A 25,340-nucleotide genomic window follows, 5' to 3' on the forward strand; every position below is an offset into this window, starting at 1 on the left:
GTATATAAATATATATGTATAAATAAATAGAATCATACTTAATGTACTTTCTTGTCTAGTTTCTTTTGCCCCAACTTCAAGACTTTAAAATTCATCCTGATTTTTACATAGAATAGTAACTTGTTCATTTTCATTGTTGCATAATATTTCTTTATATAAACATAAACCACAATTTACCTATTATATTATTGGTGGACATTTATAGTTTAGGCCTATATTGAATAAGGTTGCTGTAAACATTCTTGTGTATATGATTTTTTGGTGCACATAAAACCCCCATTTCTCTTGAGTAAATAATGGGACCAGATTCCTGGACACAAAATATTTATGTATATATATATAACATTACAATATGCTGCCAAACTTTTCCAGAAGTGATTGTATCAATTTACAGTCATCAATATATCAGAGTTTCACTTGTTCTTCATCCTGGCCATTATTTGATATTACCGTTTCTCTTAATTTTTGATGTGATAGTGGGCATGTATAGTGATGTCTCATTATGGCTTTTTGAAAAAAACATATTTAATTGTGAAATACATATTTAGAAGAGTGATAAATTTCAAAGTACAATTTAACAAGTAATTATAGAGCAAATTTCAAAGTATAGTATGGGTTATAGTTCCACAATTTCAGTTCTTTCTTTCTGGCTGTTCTAATACACTAGAAACTAAACAGAAATATTTATATGATTCAGTAGTCATAATCATTTGTTAAATCCCAACTTCTCTGTTACAACTCCTCCCTCTCATTTGATCATTTTCTCAATCTTCAGGGATATTTGGGCAATACCATTCTAACCTCTTGTTGAAAAGTGGTGTCAACGTAATGGGTAGGGGAATTCAACTGGTTAATGTTCTGGGAGAGACGGGTACCTCAGAACAATCTGGAGGTTTAAGTTTCTGAAGAATAAACTTAATAAGTAAAACTTTTATAAATCTTAGATAGAGTCCTGGGTTTTCTTTAGGGTTTTCAGGAATACTTTTGGTTGGCGCTTAGCATACTGTGACAGTTTGTAATATCTGTCTGAAGCTTGCATAAGAATAGCTTCCAGAATGACCTCCCGACTCTATTTGAAATCTCTTAGCCACTGAAACCTTATTTTGTTACTTTTCTTTTCCCCCTTTTGGTCAAGAAGACATTCTCAGTCCCGTGATGCCAGGGCCTGGCTCATCCCTGGGAGTCAGCGTACCACATAGGGGAGAGAGTAATGAGTTTATTTGCAGAGTTTGGCTGAGAGAGAGAGGCCACATATGAACAACAAAAAAGATTCTCTGGGGTGACTCTTAGGTGTGTGTATAAGTAGGTTTATTTTCACCATTACAGAAATAAGTTTCATAAGGGCCAGGCTCAAGATCGAGGCCTAAGCTTATTAAATTGGGAGTCCTCAGTTCTTAAGTGAATATTGGGAGTTTCTCAGATGGGAAAATTTGAGTTCCATATTTTTCCTCCAGTCCCTCAACGGACTTTCCAAATACTTTTTTATTATCTGCCTGCAATGCTCTGGAATGTATCAATCATTATGGCTTTATTTTGCATTCCTCTCATGAATCATTGTTTAGAATACCTTTGCAAATGCATGTTGATCATTTTGATATACTTTTTAATGAAGTGCCTATTTAAATCTTTTGCCTGTTTTCAAATAGGATTTTCTCAATGACTTGTTAGAAATTCTTTATATGTTCTGTATGTGAGTTCTTTGTAATTATAGTTATCCCTTCCACATTGAAACTTTCCCCATTACTGTTTTAATATATTGTGCATTGGCATAAGAAGTTAAATGAAAATTATGGGGAAATTTGCAAAAGCCACAGATGACACGCAAAGGCTAATTGGCTGTAAGCTATGTCATGAAAAAAGAGAAGGAAATCCATGGAGCCTTTGCTGTAGCTATACCATCAACTGCTGAGCATTGTCATAAACCACAAAATCCACATCTCATATAGAAAGTGCAACATTCTTTTGTGTGCAAAATTGTTATAAAAAAGGCATTCTGGTAGACTCTGGCATCATTAGAGAAAAGGCTAAGTCCCTGTGTGATTCCCTAAAGGTAAATTAAGGTGAGGGTCTGCTGCCCCTACTGATCTTCAGGCCAGCAAAGGCTGGTTTGAAAATCCAAAAGAAAAAAGGTCTAGCTTTGCATTGTAAAAGTAATGGGAAAGGCAGCATTTGCTGATCATGAGGCAGCTAGGTTTCTTGAAACCATGAAAAAAAATTTATGCATATTTTCCAAATTGCAGGGGTTCTGTGCCCCTAACCCCATGATGTGATAACTATTTTTAGCCCAGCCTGTGGTTTACATTTTCATTTTCTTAATTTTTTCTTGTAATGGACACAAGTTTTTAATTTTAGTGAAGTCTAATTTTATTATTTATTTTATGGATAGTATATTTTACATTCTGTTTGAGAAATGTCTTCCTATTCCTGGGTTATGAAGATATTTCATGTATTTTCATAGAGAAGCTTTCTTTTTACCTTTCACATTTATTTCTGCTGTTCATCTCTGTTTAACATTTGTCTGTTTACATGAAGGGATGCAAGGTAGGTTTGTTTTTTTGTTTAAAATAAATTCATACCTTTGACCCAGCTCTGGTTTCTGAATTGTACCTTTGTGGTAAATCAGCTGTGACTGGAATGTGGGTGTGCTTGAAAGAGAAAGGCTTGCATCATGTATATCACCAGAAGGAAAGCTAGTGGATGAAAACTGGGACTGTATAACTTAGCAAAATTTAGAGTGAACGATGATGGTAGTTAATTTTACAAATATAAGAAAGTTCTTACATTTACTGGAACAAACATATGTGAACTAGAACAAATGTATGTCAGTATTACATGGTATAATAATAGGGTGGTATATGGGAGAAATACAGTTAATGCAAACTAAGGTCTATAGTTAATAGTAACATTGTAATGTTCTTTCACTAATTGTAACAAAGGCACTATACAAAAGCTAAATGTTAATAACGGGGATATAAAGGGTATGGAATTTTACCCCCTCCCGGAATATGGAGGTAAAATCCAAAATGTGTGTACATCCAAAAATGTACGTACACACTACAAGACTAGATATGAATGTGTATGTACTGATGGATAGATATATATACATACGCCTATTTCCAATCTCTACTGAAAGGGCCTGGAAGCAGTGATACTCCAGTAGCAATGCACACATTTTGCCTTTATTGTTTCTAAGTACCATTTTTCAATAAAAGAAAACATGGCTCCTTAGAGAAGTTGTTATTCTAGGGCTTGGGTGGGAGCAGGAAAAATACTAGATGATTCTGGAACATCCTGTTACTAGAAATAAAGTGCTCAATAAAAGATAGGGGCATATCAGACAGCACAGGAATCAATCTGAAAGAGCACCCATTGGCTAAAGCTGGGACAGTTTAAGCAAGAAAATAACGATAGTATTGGATTACAAGCCACAGGATAAAATACTGTCCATGAGTCTATGCTGATGTAATATATAATTAAAAAAAAATAAGGAAAAAGGCATACCCCTCCCTTACATATGTCTTTTTATTAATAAATGTACAAAGACTGAGGGAAATAATTGTTGGAGCTATTAGTGGGCCAGAGTTTGAAGAGAAATAGGATGTATGCATAATCTCACATATCTCCCTTAAGATATTCATTAATAAAACTGGAAAATCAATGGAGAAACCTGACAGAAGTGACCAAACCAAATGATCAAAATTAATAACACCAGTAATAAGACATATTGACATCATGTAACCAATTATATGAGACACCAAGAAGAACACCTGAATTCTAAGGTGTTCTAACAAAAAAGTACTAACTTTAACCTAATTATGAGAAAACATCAAACTGATTCAAATTGAGGAGCTTTATATAAAATTATTAACAAGTACTGTTCAAAAGTGTCAAGGTCATGAAAGGCAAGGAAAAAGACTAAGGAACTGGCACAGATTGAAGGAGGACAAAGTAGCATGGCAACCAAATGCAGGGTAGGATACTGGGTTGGATCTTGGAACAGAAAAATGTTATCACTCAAATAAACTGGTGAAATTAAAATATAGCCTCAAAGTTAATTAGTTAATAATTTTACCAATGTAGCGTCTTAGTTTTGATAATTTGTGTATTATGAAGGATATTAACATAAGAAGCTGGGTGAAAGGTATATGGTAAGTCTCTGCATTATTTTTGCAACTTTTCAGTAAGTCTGTAATTATTCCAAAGTAAAAAAAAAACCCACAACACCTCACTAGTAGCCAGAAATAGCTTTTTTTCCCAATAAAAGGAAAAAAGTAAATACATTTCTATTGATTCTTTTTTTTCCTTCAGAAAACAAATATACATTTTGTACAGAATAAGTTCCAGGAAGTAAAATTGGTACATAAAAGGCCGTGCTTATTATTTTAAAGACTGTAACATTAAAAGGGAGCATGTCCATTATTTCTTCTTACAATTAAATTTGTTCTTTTCTCCTCATGCAAGAGGTATTATATAGATGTTTACTATTTTGACAGTATTAAAGGCTCAGTCACTTTTAATGTAATAAAAACATTAAAATTTTTTTATTTGTAATGAAAGCACAGTTTAAAATATAATCTCTCTAGAAAATATGTCCCCAAATTCTTAACAATTTGAATTTTTGGTTTATATCCCATTTTACATTGGAAACAATGTAATAAAAGCCTCTCCTATAATTTCACTACTCAGAAACAGCCATTATCAGCATTTAATTTTATATCTTTGCAAATTCTTTTTATGTGTGCACTTGTATGTATACATGCTGTGTGTGTCTGATGTTCAATTTTGTTTAATTTTTGGATGTGATATTAATGAGAGAAGAGATTCTGAAAACAATCATTTTTCTATAACACAGCCTGGTCTGGGTTAAAGTTTGTCCCTTTCCTTTTCCCATACACTAATATTAGGAGAAATACAGAGTATAGGGGGAAGATAGAATTTTATAGATATAGATGGGCCCAGTATAAAACTTCATTGAGAAAAACCCTGACATTAGCCATTTCAGTGTAGACTGGTAGTGTTTTTGTTTTAACTAATTTATATTGCATATAATTTATATTCAGTAAATACATGGATATCAGGTGGGATCCTTTAATGGTATTAAACATATGCCCCTATACAATCAACAATCTGAGGTAAAGAATGGGCGGCTGGTGACAGGTAATGGATAGAGGAATGATTCTTTGAGTATTCCTTTTTGGATGGTAAATATTTTATATATTTCAAAAATAAGGTGATATATATATATATTTCCTATTCTGCCCACTGCAAGATGCTAGTTACAGTAACATCCCAGTAGCAGTGAATACTTCTAGCTTGTATTCCCCACTTAGGAGCAAGGCCTCCTTGAGGAATGGCTGATTTTATTGCTGATGCCAGGAAACTGAAAAATAAGCCTTGAGCATTCTGTACCAGTAGCAGTAGGTAAGAAAGTGCTTTAAAAAAGAAGAACAAGAAGCCTGTTCAAAGGACACTAGAGCCAGTTTGAAGGCACTCTAACTGGCCATATCTGTGACAATTTGAGCATCAATATAAACAAAGGTGGTAATAGATTATGTATAACCCATTAGATAAAATAGGAATGATTTCCACGATAGATGGAAGGATAGGTGAGAAGTGAAGGCTGATTAATAATTATGAAGGAAGTGGTAGAGTAGGAAGAATCAGCATTTTGCAATCATTATAGCCTAAGATTATCCGGTGTTTGATTCTTTAGTGGTTGTATAAATACAGGGTAAAAGATGTTTACATGTTTTAAAACTGGCCCCTTTACAGATTGCTTGTTAGATAGGAGGTACAAAACAGTTACTATCACTATATATTTTTGAGAAACCAAATAACAGAGAAGTACAAATTTAGGAACATTCTATAAAATATCATTATGTATTCTTCAAAACATTAAATGTTACAATTTTTTGTTTTTGATTTTTATTTTCTTTTTTTAATTTTTTGTTTTTTAGATGTGATAGGGAAAGATATCTCATTATTTTAATTTGCGCTTCCTTTATTATGAGTTAGTTTGGACTTCTAAATAATAACCACTTTTAAATTTAACTTAATTGGATTTTTATAGAAGTTTACAATAATAGTAGAGATTTCCCGTACTGACCTTTATCCATCTTCCTGTAATGTTATCATATATAACCATGGTAGGTTTATCAAAACTGATAAGTCAACTTTGAAACAGTATTATTAACTAAACTGCATACATTATTTAAATATTCCCAGTTTTTTCACTAAAGTTCTTTTTGTTTCAGGAACCATTCTAGGATTCTGCATTGTGTTTAGTATACCCATTTTTTTTTTAAAAAAAAAGATTTTTATGAAAATATGTTCACATACTACAGAGTCCATCTAAAGTATACAATCAGTGGCTCACCATATCATCACATAGTTGTGTATTTATCACCATTATCATTTTTAGAACATTTGCATCACTCCACCAAAAGAAATAAAAAGAAAAACCCATATATCCCATACCCCTTACTGCTCCCTCTCATTGATCTCTAGTATTGCAGTCTACCCAACTGTTTTTTTTTTTTTTTACCTCTTATTCCCTCCCTATTATTTATTTTATTTTTTGTCCTTATTATTTTACTCATCTGTCCATACCTTGGATAAAGGGAGCCTTAGCCATAAGATTTTCACAATCATACAGCTACATTGTATAAGGTGTATATATAGTTATACAGTCATCTTCAAGAATCAGGATTACTGGAATACAGTTCAGCTGTTTCAGGTTCTCTCTAGCCACTCCAATACACCATAAACTAAAAAGGGATATCTATATAATGCATAAGAATAACCTCCAGGTTAGCCTCTTGACTCTATTTGAAATCTCTCAGCTACTGAAACTTTATTTTTTTTCATTTCTCTCTTCCTTCTTTGGTCAAGAAGACTTTCTCAATACCATGATGTGGATCCCAACTTATTCCTAAGAGTCATGTGCCACATTGCCAGGGAGATTTATACCCCTGGGAGTCATGTCCCATGTAGTGGGGGTGGAGGGGTGGGGGTGAGTTCATCTGCAGAGTTGACTTAGAGAGAGAGGCCACATCTGAGCAACAAAAGAGATTCTGTGGAGGTGACTCTTTGGGCATAATTATAAGTAGGCTTAGCCTCTCCTTTGCAGCAGTAAAATTCACAGGAGCAAGCTCTAAGATGGAGGGCTCGGCCAATTAAATTGGTTATCCCCACTGCTTGCGAAAGTATTAGAAATTCCTCAGATGGGGAAGTTTAATATTTCCTCCTTTCTCCCCTGTCTCTCTAGGGGGCTTTGCAAATATTTTTTTTTATTCTCTGCCCGAAGTACTCTGGGATGTATCAGCACATCACACTGGCCTGTACAGACCAACAAGATCCCACTCCTTATCAAGATTTCATGTAATTATGGTGTTTGACTAAACTGACCATACAAGTTAAATTAGGTAGTGTGCTACCAGAAATAAATTTTGCATCAAATAAACATCTCTTCCTTTGGTCTCATACAGAAGTTGAAGTTCTAAAATATAGACTATATCACCCTTTATCTGATTTACCTTAGTACTATCCAGATGAGCTTCATTCATATCTCTGGTCAAAGTATGATCAGTTTTTCAACTTTTTAAATAGTTGCTTTATGGGGTAATGCTGATTTTTATAGCTTCAGCACTCTAACTCTGAGTCTTAGGTGTCACACAAATACCTTAAGTTACAGGGAAAAGCTCAGAGTCTCAGAATTTAGAAATAACATTTAAAATTCCATAATAGATGTGACTACTATATGAGCTTACATTCTAGGACCTTTATAATAGGTCCCAACCTGATAACCCAAGCTCTCAACTTAATTCTCCAAGTTTATATATTGCAGTTAGTCCATATGAGTGGGGCATGAGATATTTGTCATTTTACTTATTACATTTCCTTCAGCATAACTGTCTTCAAGTTTCATTCACCTAGTTACATGCCTCACAACTTAATTTCTTCTTATATCTACTCAGTAGTTTGTTGTATGTATATACCACACTCTCCCTTCTATTCCTCAGTCAAGGTACTCTTAGGCCACCTCCATCCATTGCATATTGCAAACACTGTGTTGCCACAAACACCAGTGTGCAAATATTCATTCGAGTCCCTGCCCCCACTTTCTCCAAGTGTATACCTAGCAAGGGGATTGCAGGATTGTAGAACAACCCCACCCATAGTCTCCTGTGGAGCCACCACACTGCCTTGCAGAAGGACTATACCATTCTGCTTCCCTACCAAGAGTCAATAGGTGTATCTCTTCACATTTTCTCAAGCAATTGAGTATATCCATTTTTCAGTTAATCCTTTTTCAGACTAAGTTTAATGCAAAAGAATGAAATTGGACCCTTCATATCATATAAAAAACTAACTCAAACTGGATTAAAGACCTAAATGTTAGAGTTAAAACTATAAAATTCTTAAGCATGGGGTAAATATGCATGACATTGGATGTGGCAAATAGATACAACACCAAAAATGTGATCAACAAAAGAAAAAATAAATTGGATTTCATCAAAATTTAAAACTCAATGCTTTAAGAAATATAAAAAATCAGCCCAAAGAATAGAAAACATTTGCAAATATATACCTGACAAGTATCTTCTTTCTTGAATATATAAAGAACTATTTTAGCTCAATAATAAAAAGACAACCCAGTTTAAAAATGGAGAAAAGTTCTGAATAAACATTTGTTCGAAGTATATGTATAAATGGCCAATAAACACTATGAAAGATGTTCACCATCATCAGTCATTAGGGACATGTCAGTCACAACCACAAAGAGATACTACTTCACATTCACTAGGATGGCTATAACCAAAAGTCAGGTAATACTATTGGTGGAGAAATCAGAACCCTTGTACACTGCTGTTGGGAATGTAAAATGTTGCAGCTGTTTTGGAAAATAGTCCAACAGTTCCTCAAATGGTTAAATTCGCAGTTACCATGTAACCCAGCAATTCCATTCTTAGATATCTATCCAAGACAAATGAAAACATTGTGTCCACATAAAATTTGTACTTAAATGTTTATAGCAGCATTATTCATGATTACCAAGAGGTGGTAGAAACAACCAAAAAGTCCATCAACTGACAAATGGATAAAGAAGATGTGGTATCCATACAATGGAATATTATTTGGCTGTAAAAGTGTTAAATGAAAGAAATCACTCACAAAAGACCCCGTATTATATGATTCTATTTATATGAAATGTCCAGAACAGGCATATCTATACAGACAGAAAATAAGATTAGTGGTTGCTTAGGACTGTGAAGAGATGAGGGAAGGGGGTGTGTGGGTGCGTGATAACTAGTGTCTTAAAGAATTTTTTTTTTTATTAGAGAAATTGTAAGTTTACAGAAAAATTATGCATAAAACAAGAGTTCTCATAACCAGGGTTTTGTTTCCTTTTTCTACTTTTCATAATTTTTATTCTAATAACATAAATACAACTTAAAATTTTCCCTTCTAACCATATTTAGATATGCAATTCAGCGGTGTTAATTGCTAATTACATTTACAGTGTTGTGCTTGCATCACCATCGTCCATTATCAAAACTTTTCATCACCCCAAACAGAAATTCTATATCAAGTAAGCATTAACCCCCATTTCCTACTTCTAGCTCAGTCCTTGGTAGTCTGTATTCTAGTTTCTCACTCTAGGCTTTACTTATCAGTTTTAGTTACAGGTTTATATTACCTTCAAGAAATTAACAAGGGAGGAGGATAGCTTTCCTTTTTTACCTTCTATTCTGGAAAATTCCCCTTATTAAAACTGTTTGCCACTGAAAACTATTTTAAAGGTAATTCATTGGATTATTTAAAGGTATACTTGCTTTATTTTTCTTTCCAAAGAAAATACTTTCCAAAGTATATGTTTTTAGATAATTGTATAAATTTTGTTACATAGTGTTATTTTTTAATGTTCAATAAAAGCAATTTGATGTCCATTTTAACATGATAGTTTTTATATACTTTATTCTCAGAGAAATGATTGTTTGATTTTAATCTGTTAATTTTCATACTGATCTATTCTTTTTATTTTTTAGGCCCGAGATGTGCGTACCAATGAAGTGGTGGCCATCAAGAAAATGTCTTATAGTGGAAAGCAGTCTACTGAGGTAGGTTAAATGTATATATTCTTCTTAGCATGTAAAAGAATGACGTACTATTTTTAATGGAGAGGTGAGAGTGGGAATTATTTTTTAAATATGCATAAAGAAAAATCCACAGATCTTTAAGTATACAGCTCAATAAATCTTCACAAGTTGAATGTACCTATTTAGTTAGTATATACAGCTATAACAGAACATTATTGGCATCCTCAGAATCCTCCACTCTGTGCCCCATGCTTTTAATTTTTTAAACTCTGGTTTTATATATATTTTACTCTATGTTATAATAGAGAAATTATCTACTTCTAAGGAACTAAAGTAGAATAAGATGCACTTGACATTACTTTTGTTTTTTTCTTAAGGATTTAGAAAGTTTTAAACTTTCTTCAATAAAGAGTGTATGTCCATCTAAGAACTAGGCAGTGTGTAAACTAAAAAAAACAAAAAATGAAATGATTGATACTCTCTATAATAAGTGTACTTTAAAGCCGTTCAGTGAAAGCATTTCATCATTTTAATACCAAAAAACTACTGACTTTTGATACCAAAAAACTGACTTTTCAGTTTAATTGTATTTGCCATTCTGTGGCACAACTTTAAGACTAGCTTTCACAGGCACACTATTAAACTATGTTGATGTCTAATTGATAGTCTTTACTGGAACAAAAAGTTTCATTTAATGCTTCATCTATTCTCATCTAATGTTTTCTTAATGAAACAGTTTTTATATTAATACAGTTTTTTTGAGCATTTACCTTCCAGAACATTCAAATTTGAAATTTAAAGCTCATGAAACAGAATTTCTGAATTTAGCATCTTATAATATAAATTTGACACATTTTATATAAAACCCTGTGAGCTTATTTTGCTGTGTTTTGTTAAGAGCTTGTGAAATATCATATGATACTTAATTGCTTAAATTCTGTTACAAAATATTTAAAGTTATCTGTTATGCTAGTTCTCCTTCACTTATGAAGTTAAATGTAAAGCTTGAAAAAACAAAAGCACGGAACAGATTCCTAGTCCCCATTCCAAACCTATTAAACCTTTAGAATGTCTGGATATAGACCCAAAGATGTGTATAGTTCTCTGGTTGACGCTTTTTTTTTTAAAACCATGAGTCGCTCCTCTTGCTGTTTTTTTTAAAATGCAGTTTTTAAAATTTCTATTATATATTCACATACCATATTCATCCAGAGTGTATAGTAGTTCACAGTACCAGCATATATTTGTGTATTCATAATCACAATCGATTTTTGAACATTTCATTACTCCAAAAAAAGTAAAAATAAGAATAAAAGTATAAAAGAACATCCAAAACATCCCATACCCCCCCACACTCTTCATTTATTTATTTTTTGTCTTTTCTTGTTGATTCTTAAAGCAGCTATATTTAGGAACAGTTACCTAAGTTTCTAAGATTGTCATGAAGTAGCTTATCAATGGTTTATCTTTTTTTTAAAAAGCAATTTTTATTCATAAATCTTATGCAAACATTCTATATATGGTGTGCAATCAATGGCTCACAATATCATCACATAGTTTATGTATTTATCACCATGGTCATTTTTTAGAACATTTGCATCACTTCAGAAATAAAAAGAAAAAAGAACTCATACATTCCTTACCTCTACTTGTTATTGACCACAGTATTTCCATCTACTTAATTTATTTTAACCTTTTACAAAGGTTTATCTTTATCTCCTGGTAGGTGTCAGTGAGGAAGGCTCTTAATAAACTATGTAGGAAAAGGTTTTGATATCCCTTGTTTTTCCTTTGAACTTTGCTGTGTAATAGCTAATTGTTCGCTAATACTTTAGAAAGCATCTCGTAACTTAAATCTCAGAGGAATTATTTTGTTTGAGTTAAAGAAAAAAATACCTTGATATTTGTTAGAAGAAATAAACCAAATCACTTACAATAGGTGAATTTTATGCTATATAAATTATACCTCAAAAGCTGTTAATTAAAAAAAAGATTGTACTTTTAAAGGCACTAAATATGATATATAAGTTTCAACAACCTCCTTGATGAGTGATTATAAAGTTTTTATAAGACTTATTGATGATAACATTTTATCAAACTACAACTTGTCTGAGTTTGATACATAATTAAGTAAATTATGTCATTGAATTGTAAACTTTATGCATGGAATTTCTTATAGATTTATTTTGATGTTTAATGTAAAAATTACAGATAAAACTTGTGTTTTCTTGTTAACCCTTCTTAATCAACTAATTACTTTTTTCTTATGTAACTTTCTTTATATATATATATATGTATATATATAATGTATACATGTATATATATGACTTTCTAAGGAAAAAACTGTTCATAATTCTCCCCCTCATTGCTTTTTCCCCCTCCACAGAAATGGCAGGATATTATTAAGGAAGTCAAGTTTCTACAAAGAATAAAGCATCCCAACAGTATAGAATACAAAGGCTGCTATTTACGTGAGCACACAGCTTGGGTAGGCGTTGTCTCTCTCTTTGCTTTAATTTTAGTTGGTTTTGATTTGGAATAAGTTAATTGAGAATGTCTCAACCATTTGTGTGAAGGTATGCAAAGGCACCTGAAATGTTAGTTCATACTGAGAGAAGAAGAGCTGCAGATCTTATATCTTGAAAATAAGAGATAGTAAAACTTTGGCAGTCCTGCCACAGAGATTTTCAAGAATTTTGTCAACATTTGTGGATGGTAAAATGTCTGTTCTCCAAATGATACATTCTCCAAAGTACTCCACGGTTACATTAGGAAAATATACCATTCTTTAAATGGTTTATCAAATATTGTGACAACGGTCTTTACTCTAAGATGAAAATTAGCTTATTATATTTCACTTAAGTATATTGTAGTCTATTTAACTACAATAATCTTGAAGTTTGATGAATCCTGGTGATATTTGAACTGATTGTGATTCCTTGGCTGATTAATATTAAAGGTAGAAAATTGAAACACGTTATTACAAGAAATAGAGATTAATTTGCCCTAGTGTTACCATTAAGGTGACAAGACAGTAATCCTACAGTTGTATAGGTGCAGTGGTTATACCTTTCAAGAAAAGTGCTTGGGGCGGGCCGCGGTGGCTCAGCGGGCAAAGTGCTTGCCTGCTATGCCGGAGGACCTCGGTTCGATTCCCGGCCCCAGCCCATGTAACAAAAAACGGAAAAACAAAATACAATAAAACAAGAAAATGTTTAAAGATGTTTCCCTTTCTTCCTTCCTTCCTTCCTTCTATCCTTCCTTCCTTCTCTCTGTCTTTCCTTTAAAAAAAAAAAAAAAAAAAAAAAAGAAAAGTGCTAAATTTCTCTTAAACAGATATGAAGCCCCTGCCTTTTTTTTAACTTTTTAATTTTAGTAACATATATATATATATATATATATATATATATATATATATACAATCCCAAATTTCCCATTTTAGCTAATTTTGAAGTATACAGTTCAGTGGTTTTAATTACATTCACAGTATTGAGCTACCATCACCAACATCCATTACTCAGACTTTTTCATCAACCCAAATTGAAACCCTATACCCATTAAGCAGTAACTCCCTATTTCATCTCACCCCTGTTCCTTATAATCTGTAATCTACTTTCTGTCTCTGTGAATTTGCATTTTTTAGGTAATTCACATAAATGAGATCATACAATGTCCTTTTTTTTCTGGTTTTTTCACTGAACATGATATCTTCAAGGTTTATCCATGTTGTGCCATGTATCAGAACTTCATTCCTTTTTAAGGCTAAATGATAATCCATTGTAGGTATATACCACATTTCCATTCATCTGCTGATGTACATTGGGTTGGTTCTGCTTATTATGAACAATGGTGCTGTGAACATTGGTGGTGTACAAAGAGCTGTTTTAGTCCTTGTTTTCACTTCTTTTGGGTGTAAACCATAAGTGAGATGGCCAGGTAATATGATAATTCTTTGTTCAACTTTCTGAGGAACCACCAAACTGATATCCATAGTGGGTACACCATTTTACAGTCCCACCTATAATGTACAAAGATTCCAATTTTATGTGTCATCAACAACAGTTTTCTTTTGTTTTTTTTTTTAAATAATAGCTATCCTGATGAGTGTGAAGTGATATATCATTGTGGTTTTGATTGGTGTTTCTCTGGTGACCAGTGATGTCAAGCATATTTTTCATGTGTTTATTGGTCATTTGTTTATCTTCTTTGGAGAAATGCTTGTTCAAGTCCTTTGCTCTTTTATTGGATTATTTGTCTTTTTGTTGTTGAGTTGTAGCAGTTCTTTATATATTCTGGTTATTAAACACTTGTCAACTATATGGGTAACTATTATTTTCTTCCATTTACTTCCTTCTTACTGTTCTGTTTTTTATGGGGGGGGGAATCATGGGCCGGAAATTGAATCCGGGTCTCCTGCATAGCAGGTAAGCATTCTACCACTGAACAACCCTTGTACCCCTTGTTATGTCCTTTGATACACAAAAGTTTTGTTTTTTTTTTTAATTTATTTATTTTTTATTATTAATTTTAAAATATATATAACAACAGACACAAACATTCTTAACTTTTGATCATTCTGTTCTACATATATAGTCAATAATTCACAATATCATCACATAGTTGCATATTCATCATCATGATCATTTCTTGGAACATTTGCATCTATTCAGAAAAAGAAATAAAAAGAAAAAAAAATTCATACATACCAGACCCCTTACCCCTCCCTTTCATTGATCACTAGCATTTCAATCTAAATTTATTTTAACATTTGTTCCCCCTATTATTTATTGTTATTCTGTATGTTTTACTTGTCTGTTGATAAGGTAGATAAAAGGAGCATCAGACTCAAGGTTTTCACAGTCACACAGTGACATTGCAAAAGCTGTATCATTATACAATCATCTTCAAGAAACATGGCTACTGGAACACAGCTTTATATTTTCAGGCAGTTCCCTCCAGCCTCTCCATTACATCTTGACTAAGAAGGTGATATCTATTTAATGCATAAGAATAACCTCTTGACTCTCTCAGCCATTGACACTTTATTTTGTCTCATTTCACTCTTCCCCCTTTTGGTTGAGACGGTTTTCTCAATCCGTTGGTGCTGAGCCTCAGCTCATTTTAGGATTTCTGTCCCATGTAAGGTCCACACCCCTGGGAGTCATGTCCCACATAGACGGTGGGATGGAGGAGTGAGTTTGCTTGTTGTGTTGGCTGGAGAGAGAAGCCACATCTGAGCAACAAAAGAGGTTCTCTTGGGGGTGACTCTTAGGCCTAATTTTAAGTAGGCTTGACTTATCCTTTGTGGGGTTAAGTTTCATATGAAAAAACCCCCAAGATTGGGGGCTCAGCGTATAGCTTTGGTTGTCTGCAGTGCTTGTGAGAATATCAAGAATTCAACTTGGGGAAGTTGAATTTTCCCCCTTTCTCACCATTCCCCGAAGGGGACTTTGCAAATACTTTTTTATTCACTGTTCAAATCACTCTGGAATTTATCAGTGCATCACTTGGTACACAAAAATTTTTAATTTTGATGAAGTTCATTTTATCTCTCTTTTGTTGCTCATACTTTTTTTTTTAATTTTATTTTATCATTTATGTATTTATTTGTGAACGCAAACACCTGCCTCTCCCTGCTTTTTTCATTCCCACAATCACACAGTCACATTGTGAAAGCTATATCATTATACAATCATCTCCAAGAAACATGGCCACTGGAACACAGCTCTACATTTTCAGGCAGTTACCTCCAGCCTCTCCATTACACCTTAACTAAGAAGGTGATATCTATTTAATGCATAAGAATAACCTCCAGGATAACCTCTGGACTGTTTGGAATCTCTCAGTCATTGACACTTTATTTTGTCTCATTTCACTCTTCCCCCTTTCAGTTGAGGTTTTCTCAATCCCTTGATGCTGAGTCTCAGCTCATTCTAGGATTTCTGTCCCACGTTGCAAGGAAGGTCCACAGCCCTAGGTGTTGCTCATGCTTTTAGTGGCATATCTAAGAAATTACTGTCAAATCCAAAGTTATCAAGTTTTTCCTCTGTATTTTCTCATAAGAGTTTTGAGGTTTTAGTGCTTATGTTCTGGTCCTTGTAAGGTTCATTCTTATATATGGTGTGAGGTAGAGATCCAACTTAATTTTTTTGCATGTGAAAAGCCAGTTTTCCCAGCTATCTCATTTATTGAAGAGACCATTATTGCCCTATTTAATGTAGTTGGCTTCTTTGTCAAAAATCAGTTGCCCAGGGTAGTGTGGTGGCTCAGTGGCAGAATTCTTGGCTGCCATGCTGGAGACCTGGATTGAATTCCTGGTGCCTACCCATGCAAAAAAAAAAAAAAAAAAAAAAAAAAAGGTCAGTTGGCCATAGATATGTGGGCTCATTTTTAGACAGCTCTATTCCATTGGTCTTTATCCTTCCCTTTTTTGAATTAATAAAAACAGCTAATTATCACTTTAATATACTAAACCTAGATTTAATTTGTATTGAACTTAGATTTGATTTGTATTGTTCAGTACATTTCTGCCCAATTTAATTTTGAAACAGATTCCTAAACTTGAGGTTATGGTTAAATAAGAAGCACTGATATTGGGCAGCTTACCTCTCTGTCTCTTTGTTTTCCATTTGTAAAAGTGGGATAGTAGGACTTAACTGAGAAAGTTGTGATGATTAAATTGGTTCATGTATATATAAAAAATAGATAAAATGTCTGGCACATAGGATCAGTGCTCAGTGTTGGCTTTTAAAGAAACATTTAAGGTATAACGTGCTCTTTGAACATATAGTTGCAGAGAAGGCAGTTTTCTGCTTCCTAACACTCATCAATGTTGTTACTATAAGTTAGTAATAACAAAATGTGTATTCCTTCTAATTTATTTGTTAATTATATATGAAATACACATCTTGTAGAGGTGATTATATGTTGGCATTAGAAGATTCATGTATTATTGACTTTGTATATTTAGCAAATTGATGAATATATGAATATTTATTTTTAAGGTGATCAAACTATTTTTTTGATCCCCTGGATGAAATTATTTTATCTGAAATGCGGTTTTTATGGTGATACATTTTAATGCTTTTACAATTTTCCTTTCCACTTAGCTCGTAATGGAGTATTGTTTAGGATCGGCTTCAGATTTACTAGAAGGTATGTTTCATTTGAATATTGTCTTAAGTATTAAAATAATACTGCACTTAGAGATTTCTTACATTATAGGCATACTTGAGATATTGCGGATTTGGTTCTAGGCTATGGCAATAAAGCGACTATCGCAATAAAGCGAGTCACATGATTATTTTTGTTTTCCCAGTGCATATAAAAGCTATATACACTATACTGTAGTCTGTTAAGCATACGATAGTATTATATCTCAAAAAAAAAACAAAAAAATAAACAGTATACATACCTTAAACAAAGTGAGCACATGCTGTTGGTAAAATGGCACTGACAGATTTACTTGATGCGAGGTTACCGTAAACCTTCAGTTTGTAAAACGTGCAGTATCTGTGAAGTGTGATTCAGTAAACACAGTAATACGAGATGTGCCTATTTTATTAAATAATAAAAGCCATCCAGAAAGAGTAAAGCCTTTTAACCTTTTTCAGATTCTCAATATGATAATGCTTATCTTATTAAATATTATATAGTGGTGCAAAATAGGTGAGTTTTCTCATTGTGACTTTACAAGCATTTTTCTGGTTTGTCACTTCAGTAGCTTGATCTGCTTTTTTGTTAAGATCAAAGACAGGTAAGAATAAAGGGAGAACTTCTTTCATACCTTTTGTTTTTATAACCACCACTTGTTTAATATAGTTAGCTCAGAGGGAAATTGATGGTGAACTACACTTTAATAGCTGGGCACAACCATATGTTAGTTATAAAGTTCTATAGTCTTGTTTTTTGTCTTGGAAAGCAAATCCCTTCTCCCTAAATGGTTAATCTCCTAAAATTGTCCCATACATTAGGTATATATATATTTATTTTTTAAATAAAAGCATTCTATATAATAATTAGTTACAAATAAATTCTTTATTTTAAGTTCACAAAAAGCCATTACAAGAAGTGGAAATAGCAGCAATTACACATGGTGCTCTTCTGGGATTAGCCTACTTACATTCTCATACAATGATCCATCGGTAAGTGTTTTCCAAGTTATCATGTATTAACAAACAAATGGTTTGTTGTAGTTAATCAACCTTGATATTTATTAATCCTGAAGTTTTTTGTGGGCTGCAGCCAAATAGAAGCATTTTAGAGTCTTATAAATTCATATATTTAGAATACAATGTCTGTATTCTAAAAAAGATCATGGTGGTACACCTGATCTTTGTTTTGAGGATCATTTTAATCTTTGCCTAAACCTGCTGTTGGACCTTCTTAAATATATGGATTTTACAGATTTATAGTAGAAATTTTATTGTAGGGTCACTTAATTTGTAAACTGGACTGGACACTAGGCATCATATAATCTTACTTTTTCATTTTACTTATGAAGAAATTGAGGCCCCAATCTGTATCTCAAAGGTTTGTAAAGCCAAATAGAATAGAGTTAGAACTAAACCTAGATCTTTTGTTTTCCTGGTAATTGATACTGCTAGATTTGTTCTACTGATTCCATGGCACAAACAAAATCTATGTAAGACTCTTTATGCTTTAATTGTGAATATGGATTGTTAATAATGGATAGTAAATAATTTTTGGCAGTGGTATTAATTTTCACTCTTTTAGAAGGAAACTAACATTTTAAACTTAGATAAACTAGGGGTACACGGGTGGTTTAGTGGTAGAATGCTTACCTGCCATGTAGGAGACTGGGTTCGTTTCCCCAACCAAGCACCCAAAGGGAAAAAAAAAGAAAAATTATATATATAAACCAGGCAATATGTATTAAACTGTATAACATAATCATTGTGACATAATAGACTATCTTTTTTTTTTTTATATATGTGTAAAGTAGGTTTAAGAGAAATCCACATGGCTGGTAAATAAGCAAGTGTAAGAGTTGGAATTAAAACCTAGGGTTTTCTTAACTTCAAATTATTTATTCATCTTTTTAAACAAGTGAAAGGAAAATAGATTAATTTAAGATTATATGCATTATAATACTACCATGAGATTTAGATGTGCTCTTGCTAATTAAGTTGTACAGCAGTTTTTCTTTTTTAAGTTTATATTTGTTATAGCCCCCATTGGTCATACATAAATTATATAAGTTTATAGTTATTCTTAGTTTTGACGGACGTTATGTTTGCTATTTCCTCAAAGTAAGTTCATAAGTATATTTGGGATCACTGATGATTCATTACCCATAAATTTCAGTTTTCACTTCATTTTTAATTAGGAATACTGTGCTAAAGTATGGATCATGGTGGGGCTTTTTTTTTTTTAAACCAAGGTTGAGGGTGTGGTCCCTTTTTTTGATGATTTCTTTTAAACACAGAATGATACTCAGAAATCTTACGGATTTTAATTTTTAAAACCATTATTTGTACCAAAAACAAAACAAAAAAGCATAGGGTGTGCATTGTTGGCTCAGTGACAGAGTTCTCGAGACCAGGGTTTGATTCCCAGTGCCTGCCCTTGTTAAAAAACAAAGCAAAAACAGCAATAAAAAACCGTTATTATTGGTACCAGTAACCAAATACAGAATATGTTCTAATTGGCTGATTCTGAGTTTTGTTTTTACAGCTATTCTTTTTTAGAAAATTGTTACTGTATATTTATTTGAATTCTATATATATTTTTTCTAATTAGTATCTTAATTCTCAATATCCCAATTGTGAGATTATCCCTCGGCTTAATTGTTTTGATTCTTTATCTCTGTCGTAGGATTTATGTGATTTTTAAAATCACTTTCAACACACTCTAATGAAGGAAAGATAAATAATTTTCTGTGTTCCTTAAACCCAGAGATATCAAAGCAGGAAATATCCTTCTGACAGAACCAGGCCAGGTGAAACTTGCTGACTTTGGATCTGCTTCCATGGCATCTCCTGCCAATTCTTTTGTGGGAACACCATATTGGTAAGAATAGTCCTATCTGGTATTGATCCTCATTTTTGGAATAGGAGATATGTTATACTTTTTTCAGATGTCTTATCTCTCTTGGAAGTACAGTGCGATTTTGGACATTTTAACTGTAAGGATTATAGTTTTAACGTAAATTCAGAATGCTGTCCTTGCGTATCCTTTTTTCATTTTGCTTCTTCCCTCTCCCATTCATTTTCTTATTATCTGCGTCATATATTGGGTATGGGAGTGAAAACGCTCAATAAAAACTCAAGTGGGAAGGAGATGAAAGTGCCAAGTGGGTATTTTTTATGTTTTCTTTAGATTTGTATTTACCATGTATCAGCAATCTTCAGACTAAAAGTAATTGAAGACTTGTAGCCAATTCAGAGTTGGATTGTTGTTTCTTTTCATTTGTTTTTTATTATGGGGAATTTCAAACATACAGAAAAGCAGATAGAAGTTTAATGAAGCCTCATGTACCAGTCACCCAACCCAGCAGCATTATTACCATAACCAATCCTGCCCTATGCACTCTCTACTCCCCTATCCCTATCCCCCCAAGGTATTTTAAAGGAAATTCTAGACATCATATAATTTTGTCTATAAATAATTCGGTATGAATGTATCAGCAAGTTTAAAGGAAATCATTTTCTAGATCTTTAACTTCCATATGGCATCTTTCTCTGTGTATGCCAAATATGTTGCCTGACGTTCATTATCTCTTTTTCCACCTTCCTTTCAAAATCTCCCTTCTACCACTTTCTGGAAGGGAGACTTCTTAACCCATCCATAGTATTACAGTGCACTGATCTGGGATGTAAAAGAAAAAAAAAAATCCTCTGAGGGCACACACAACAAGGAGACATTTTGAGAATGTCTGTAAGCATCTATGAGAAATACTGAAGGGTCAGGATATAAATTCATGGCAAGACTTTGTGTCTTTCCAATCATCTCCCTTACTCTCATCTTACCCCCTGCTTTAATCTTCATCTCCCATTACCTTCCCTTAACTCTTACCTTTCTTTCTAGCTTAGAATTCAAGCTGAGATAGTTTTCATGAGGACACATATTAACATGTTTATTTACATTGAAAGTGAAGTCAGACTTTTTCCTGACAGAAAGTAAATCTGATTTGATTGATTGATGTTGCTACAAGCACTGATTTCACTAATTAAGTTGTATAGCAGTTTTTAAAATAAATTGAATGAACTCATTCTACAGCTTCCTGGTTTTGAAAAATATATATTTAACATGTATGTACAATATATAATATATCTTTATACATATATTATATCCTTTAAAACTATTAAATTTATAGAATACAGGTGTCAACTTAATGTGTAAGGCATCCATAGTTTTTATAAATTTGTAGGAGGACTATGAAGAAAAAAAATTAAAGATTACTGTTCTAGATGATCAAAATTTCTTGTGTAGAACCCTATTCTAGAGTTCCCCTTCCCCATAGAAAAGAATTCTATAAACAAGCAATATTTCTTAATGGTACCTCTCTTAGAAGTTGATATATTGAATATTAGATATTGAAAAGGTCCTGGAAAGCTCTGCAGTTAAAAAAAATCACTTTAACGTGACAATTTCCTGAATTTATTTCAACATCTCAAGGAACTCTTAGGAAACACTGTTATTGACAATTAGAAGTTTACTTTATTCATGTATTTGTTCATTTGTACATAGTGTTTTTGGAGCATAAGAACTAGGTACATATCTGTTTGTCTTTATACATGTGTGCACATGCATGCACACATATTTGGGTTGTGCCTGTTGACAATCTTACTGAAATAGTCAACAACTGTTACAAATGTCTATCTGTGCTTATCATCAAATGCAAATGAGGTATAAGGTCAAGAAATTTAGACTAGTTGAAGATATGCATTAGTGTTTTGTTTTATAACTAAGGCAACTATAAGGTTGATAATTATATGACTGAGTTGTGAGCTCACCTAGCTGCTTTTATCATGGGACACCATTTTTACTTGAAAGAAAAACTAACGGACTAGAGTTATTCAGTCCTGTGTTTTGTGGCGAATCTTTTCTTAAATATGAAAGTGCTCCCGTCATATCAAGGAAAATTTAGTAATTATTTGTTGCAGTGATAAAATTCATTCAAGCAAAAATTAGACTTTTGTTATAGGATCTTGAGACCAGAATGTTTGAGGACTTTTGGTCCTAAGGGACATACAGCATTAGAAATCTGTAAACAGTAACATGCAGAATACAACCCTGCTCTAGAAACATCTTTCCTTTAGGATGCTGCTGTATTATCATGACAGATGTTGAGAATGAAGAAAATCCCAAATTATATATGCAGTACTAAATATTTACCTCACAACCTGTTATCCATTTATTTTCCATTTTAAGAGTTCTTATGCTCAGATCAATTTACTGGAGCTTAAACTAGGATTCTCCATAGATGATCATAACATTCTCAAAGAATAGTATATATTTATTTTTTTATTTTTAACCTCAAATGAACATTTTATGTTCTAGGATGGCCCCAGAAGTAATTTTAGCCATGGATGAAGGACAGTATGATGGCAAAGTAGATGTATGGTCTCTTGGGATAACATGTATTGAACTAGGTAAGCATTGTTCTTTATTACTATGAAAGTAAATTTTGATCACTCTTTTAACTCAATTTTTGTACCAAATTATTTTTTATTATAACCAGGCTGTTTCTGTCTTGCAATCTATTATTTTTCTAAAATAATGCAGTCTTTTCATAATTTCTGTTTTGTTGGAATTCCTCCATTAACCATTCCCTTCAGGCTCTCCCTCATCATTTTTATTGTGTAATTTCAAAACACAGACTGATATTTGGAGATACTGTAATTCTCTCATGATCTCTTGGCCTCAATTTGAGGTTTGTGGACTATTTCTTTAAGTGCCCTAAACTGTTTTCTTTTACTTTGATTCTTCTTTCTACCTGTAAATTGTTATTACTTTCTTAAGAAATCTGGGTATAATGTAAAGTAGGAGCTGGGGAAGTGCTTGCTGCCCATGGGTTGCTTTTACATGCTTAGCTGACTGATGCATTCTTATGCTCCTTAGTGTTAGTGAAATTGTACTAATGGTCCTGTTAGATATCACTGATATATCTTAGGATATGTAAATATTCTTTGGGTAATTGTAACCCCTCAGAAAGAATTCACTGTGTCTAAACTCTGTGATTTCTTTGAAATTGCTCCTTATTTTTGTAGGCTGTCTAGCTTCCTTTTATTCTAATTAATAAAACAGTTCTTTCTCAGTGGGGGTTTTTACACTTAGAATAAAGAAACGTCAAAAGGTGTTAACTGCCTTTAGATAATTTTAAATAGGTGAGACATTTGAAAGGATTTCTTAGAGTTTTAGGTATACACTTCACATCTTTTATTAATAATTCTTACATAATCATTTGGTTTTTATAGTTGCTAAGACAAGTACCATATAATGGGTTGGCTTAAACAGTGGCAATTTATTGGCTCACAGTTCTTGAGGCTAGGAGAAGTCTGAAACTGAAGTGTCAGCAGCTTTCTGGGACTGGCTGCTAGCAATCCTGGTCCTTGAGTTTTCTGTCATATGACAATGGATATGGTAGTATCTTTTCCCATCTGCTTTGGGTTCCATTGACTTCCAGCTTCTGACTGTTCCTGATTGCTTCTCTCTGTCTGACTTTCATCTGCTTATTCTAGAGTAGCCTTGTCCAGTAGAACTTTCTGTAATGGATGATAGAAATGTTCTATATCTGCTTAGTTATTGAGCACCTGAAATGCAGCTAGTGCAAAGAGCAGTTAGAATCTTAATTATTTTATTTAGTTTACATTTTCATGAGAATTGAGTGGTATACAAAAAATGTGTGGAATGCAACTTGGGACATAGTAAGCAAAGATAAATGTTGGTTATTATCTTATTACTCAGTTTGTGCCTGATGCAATTCCAGGTCCTATAGTGTCCCTGTCCTTTTTATCTTTAAGTTAGAGATGGTGTAAATAAACCTTATAGGGGAACTTCTTCAAATAGAAATAGCGTCCTGTCCCAGAACAACAACAAAAAAGGAATAAAATAGCTTATTCTTGTGTCTTACCTGGGTTTATATATGCCTCCTGTAGAGAGCCAAGGTGAATAGAATTTTGTTTAAATTGGTTATCCGTTCTACTTCCCATGCAAGCACAAAATCATTTTTGCCTTTGAGAGACATAACCATAAAAGAAAGTGTTCAAATTTGAATCCGTTTGCTTCACCTTTTGATGGTAACTGTCCTATATAAGTATGCATGATTTGAACTCTTCTCTCTGGATTTGTTTTCCCTGGACATTTTTAAATGAGATTTGGTTTCTAGACCTTCCAGTTCTTCTATCTCAATTTTATCTTATTTCCTCTTTAGATATGGTGGTATTAATTTTATAGAAGCAAGCCATATCTATGGAAGGAGACATTGGAGAAGCATGTTCACAAGATAATAATGGGATTGCTGTAACTATTTTTGGAAATATGGCTTATATAAAATTAAAGTTTATTAATAGTTTATAGGACTTGGAATTAGAAAGTGTCAGTTGAATCCTCTAGAGTCTGTCACGTTTTAGATTTGGTGAACCTCTACTCTGTTTTTTAGCTGAGTTCAGTGTTCTTTGATGAAGTGAGAGATTTTTAATTTTGTAATAGATGAAAAAAATCAGGCTTATTCTTGTTGACTTCGTATATGAACAGTATACCATTTGAAAAATTTAAGGACTGAATAAATTATCATAGACACAATTAAGTAATTTCTTTCATTCGTTCAGAATTTCTTCAGTAACTCCTTACCCTTCCCAAACTCTTCATTCTTAAAACCTTTAGGGTAGGACAGAGTGAAAAAGGTGTCTACATCAAGTGATGAAACATGGTAGCCCAAGGTGGGGTGTCAGAGTTAAGTGAGCAGAGGAGGGAATTCACAAAGAGGTATAGCCTAGTGTCTAGAGTCTCTGAGCCTGATGAAGGCATCCACATGGGGATGTGGTCCAGTGTGGAGATTTGGAGCCCTAGTAGGGTGACAAAGGTATTTGTCCATGAAAGTGGATCATAATGGGGTGTCAGAACCCAAGAAGGATGAGGCTATGAAGCATCCCATCATATAAAGTTGGAGTATGAGGAGGGTTTCTATAATTGGATGGGAGATTGTTTGCATAGAAGGAAAAATTATGAAATAAGAAAATATATTGAAGAATAGTGGGATTGAGCTTTTTTCTA

General features: G+C 33.1%; 1 protein-coding gene across 5 annotated transcripts in view; it reads left to right on the forward strand.

The window, feature by feature from the left end:
* TAOK1 (TAO kinase 1) overlaps positions 1-25,340 on the forward strand; it is a 152,026-nt gene that overhangs the window by 82,195 nt on the left and 44,491 nt on the right. For all 5 annotated transcript variants that reach the window (XR_013177759.1, XM_077165376.1, XM_077165377.1 and 2 more), the window contains 6 exons: positions 10,050-10,121; positions 12,487-12,588; positions 17,210-17,255; positions 18,148-18,244; positions 20,019-20,132; positions 22,626-22,717. Coding sequence is in view for 4 of the 5 variants with exons in the window: in XM_077165376.1 (XP_077021491.1) it covers positions 10,050-10,121; positions 12,487-12,588; positions 17,210-17,255; positions 18,148-18,244; positions 20,019-20,132; positions 22,626-22,717 (523 nt within the window). In the remaining variant the exon portion in view is untranslated. The remainder of the gene's footprint in view (positions 1-10,049; positions 10,122-12,486; positions 12,589-17,209; positions 17,256-18,147; positions 18,245-20,018; positions 20,133-22,625; positions 22,718-25,340) is intronic.

This window comes from Tamandua tetradactyla, chromosome 6 (genome assembly GCF_023851605.1).
Source record: "Tamandua tetradactyla isolate mTamTet1 chromosome 6, mTamTet1.pri, whole genome shotgun sequence".
NCBI classification, from domain to species: Eukaryota; Metazoa; Chordata; class Mammalia; order Pilosa; family Myrmecophagidae; genus Tamandua; species Tamandua tetradactyla.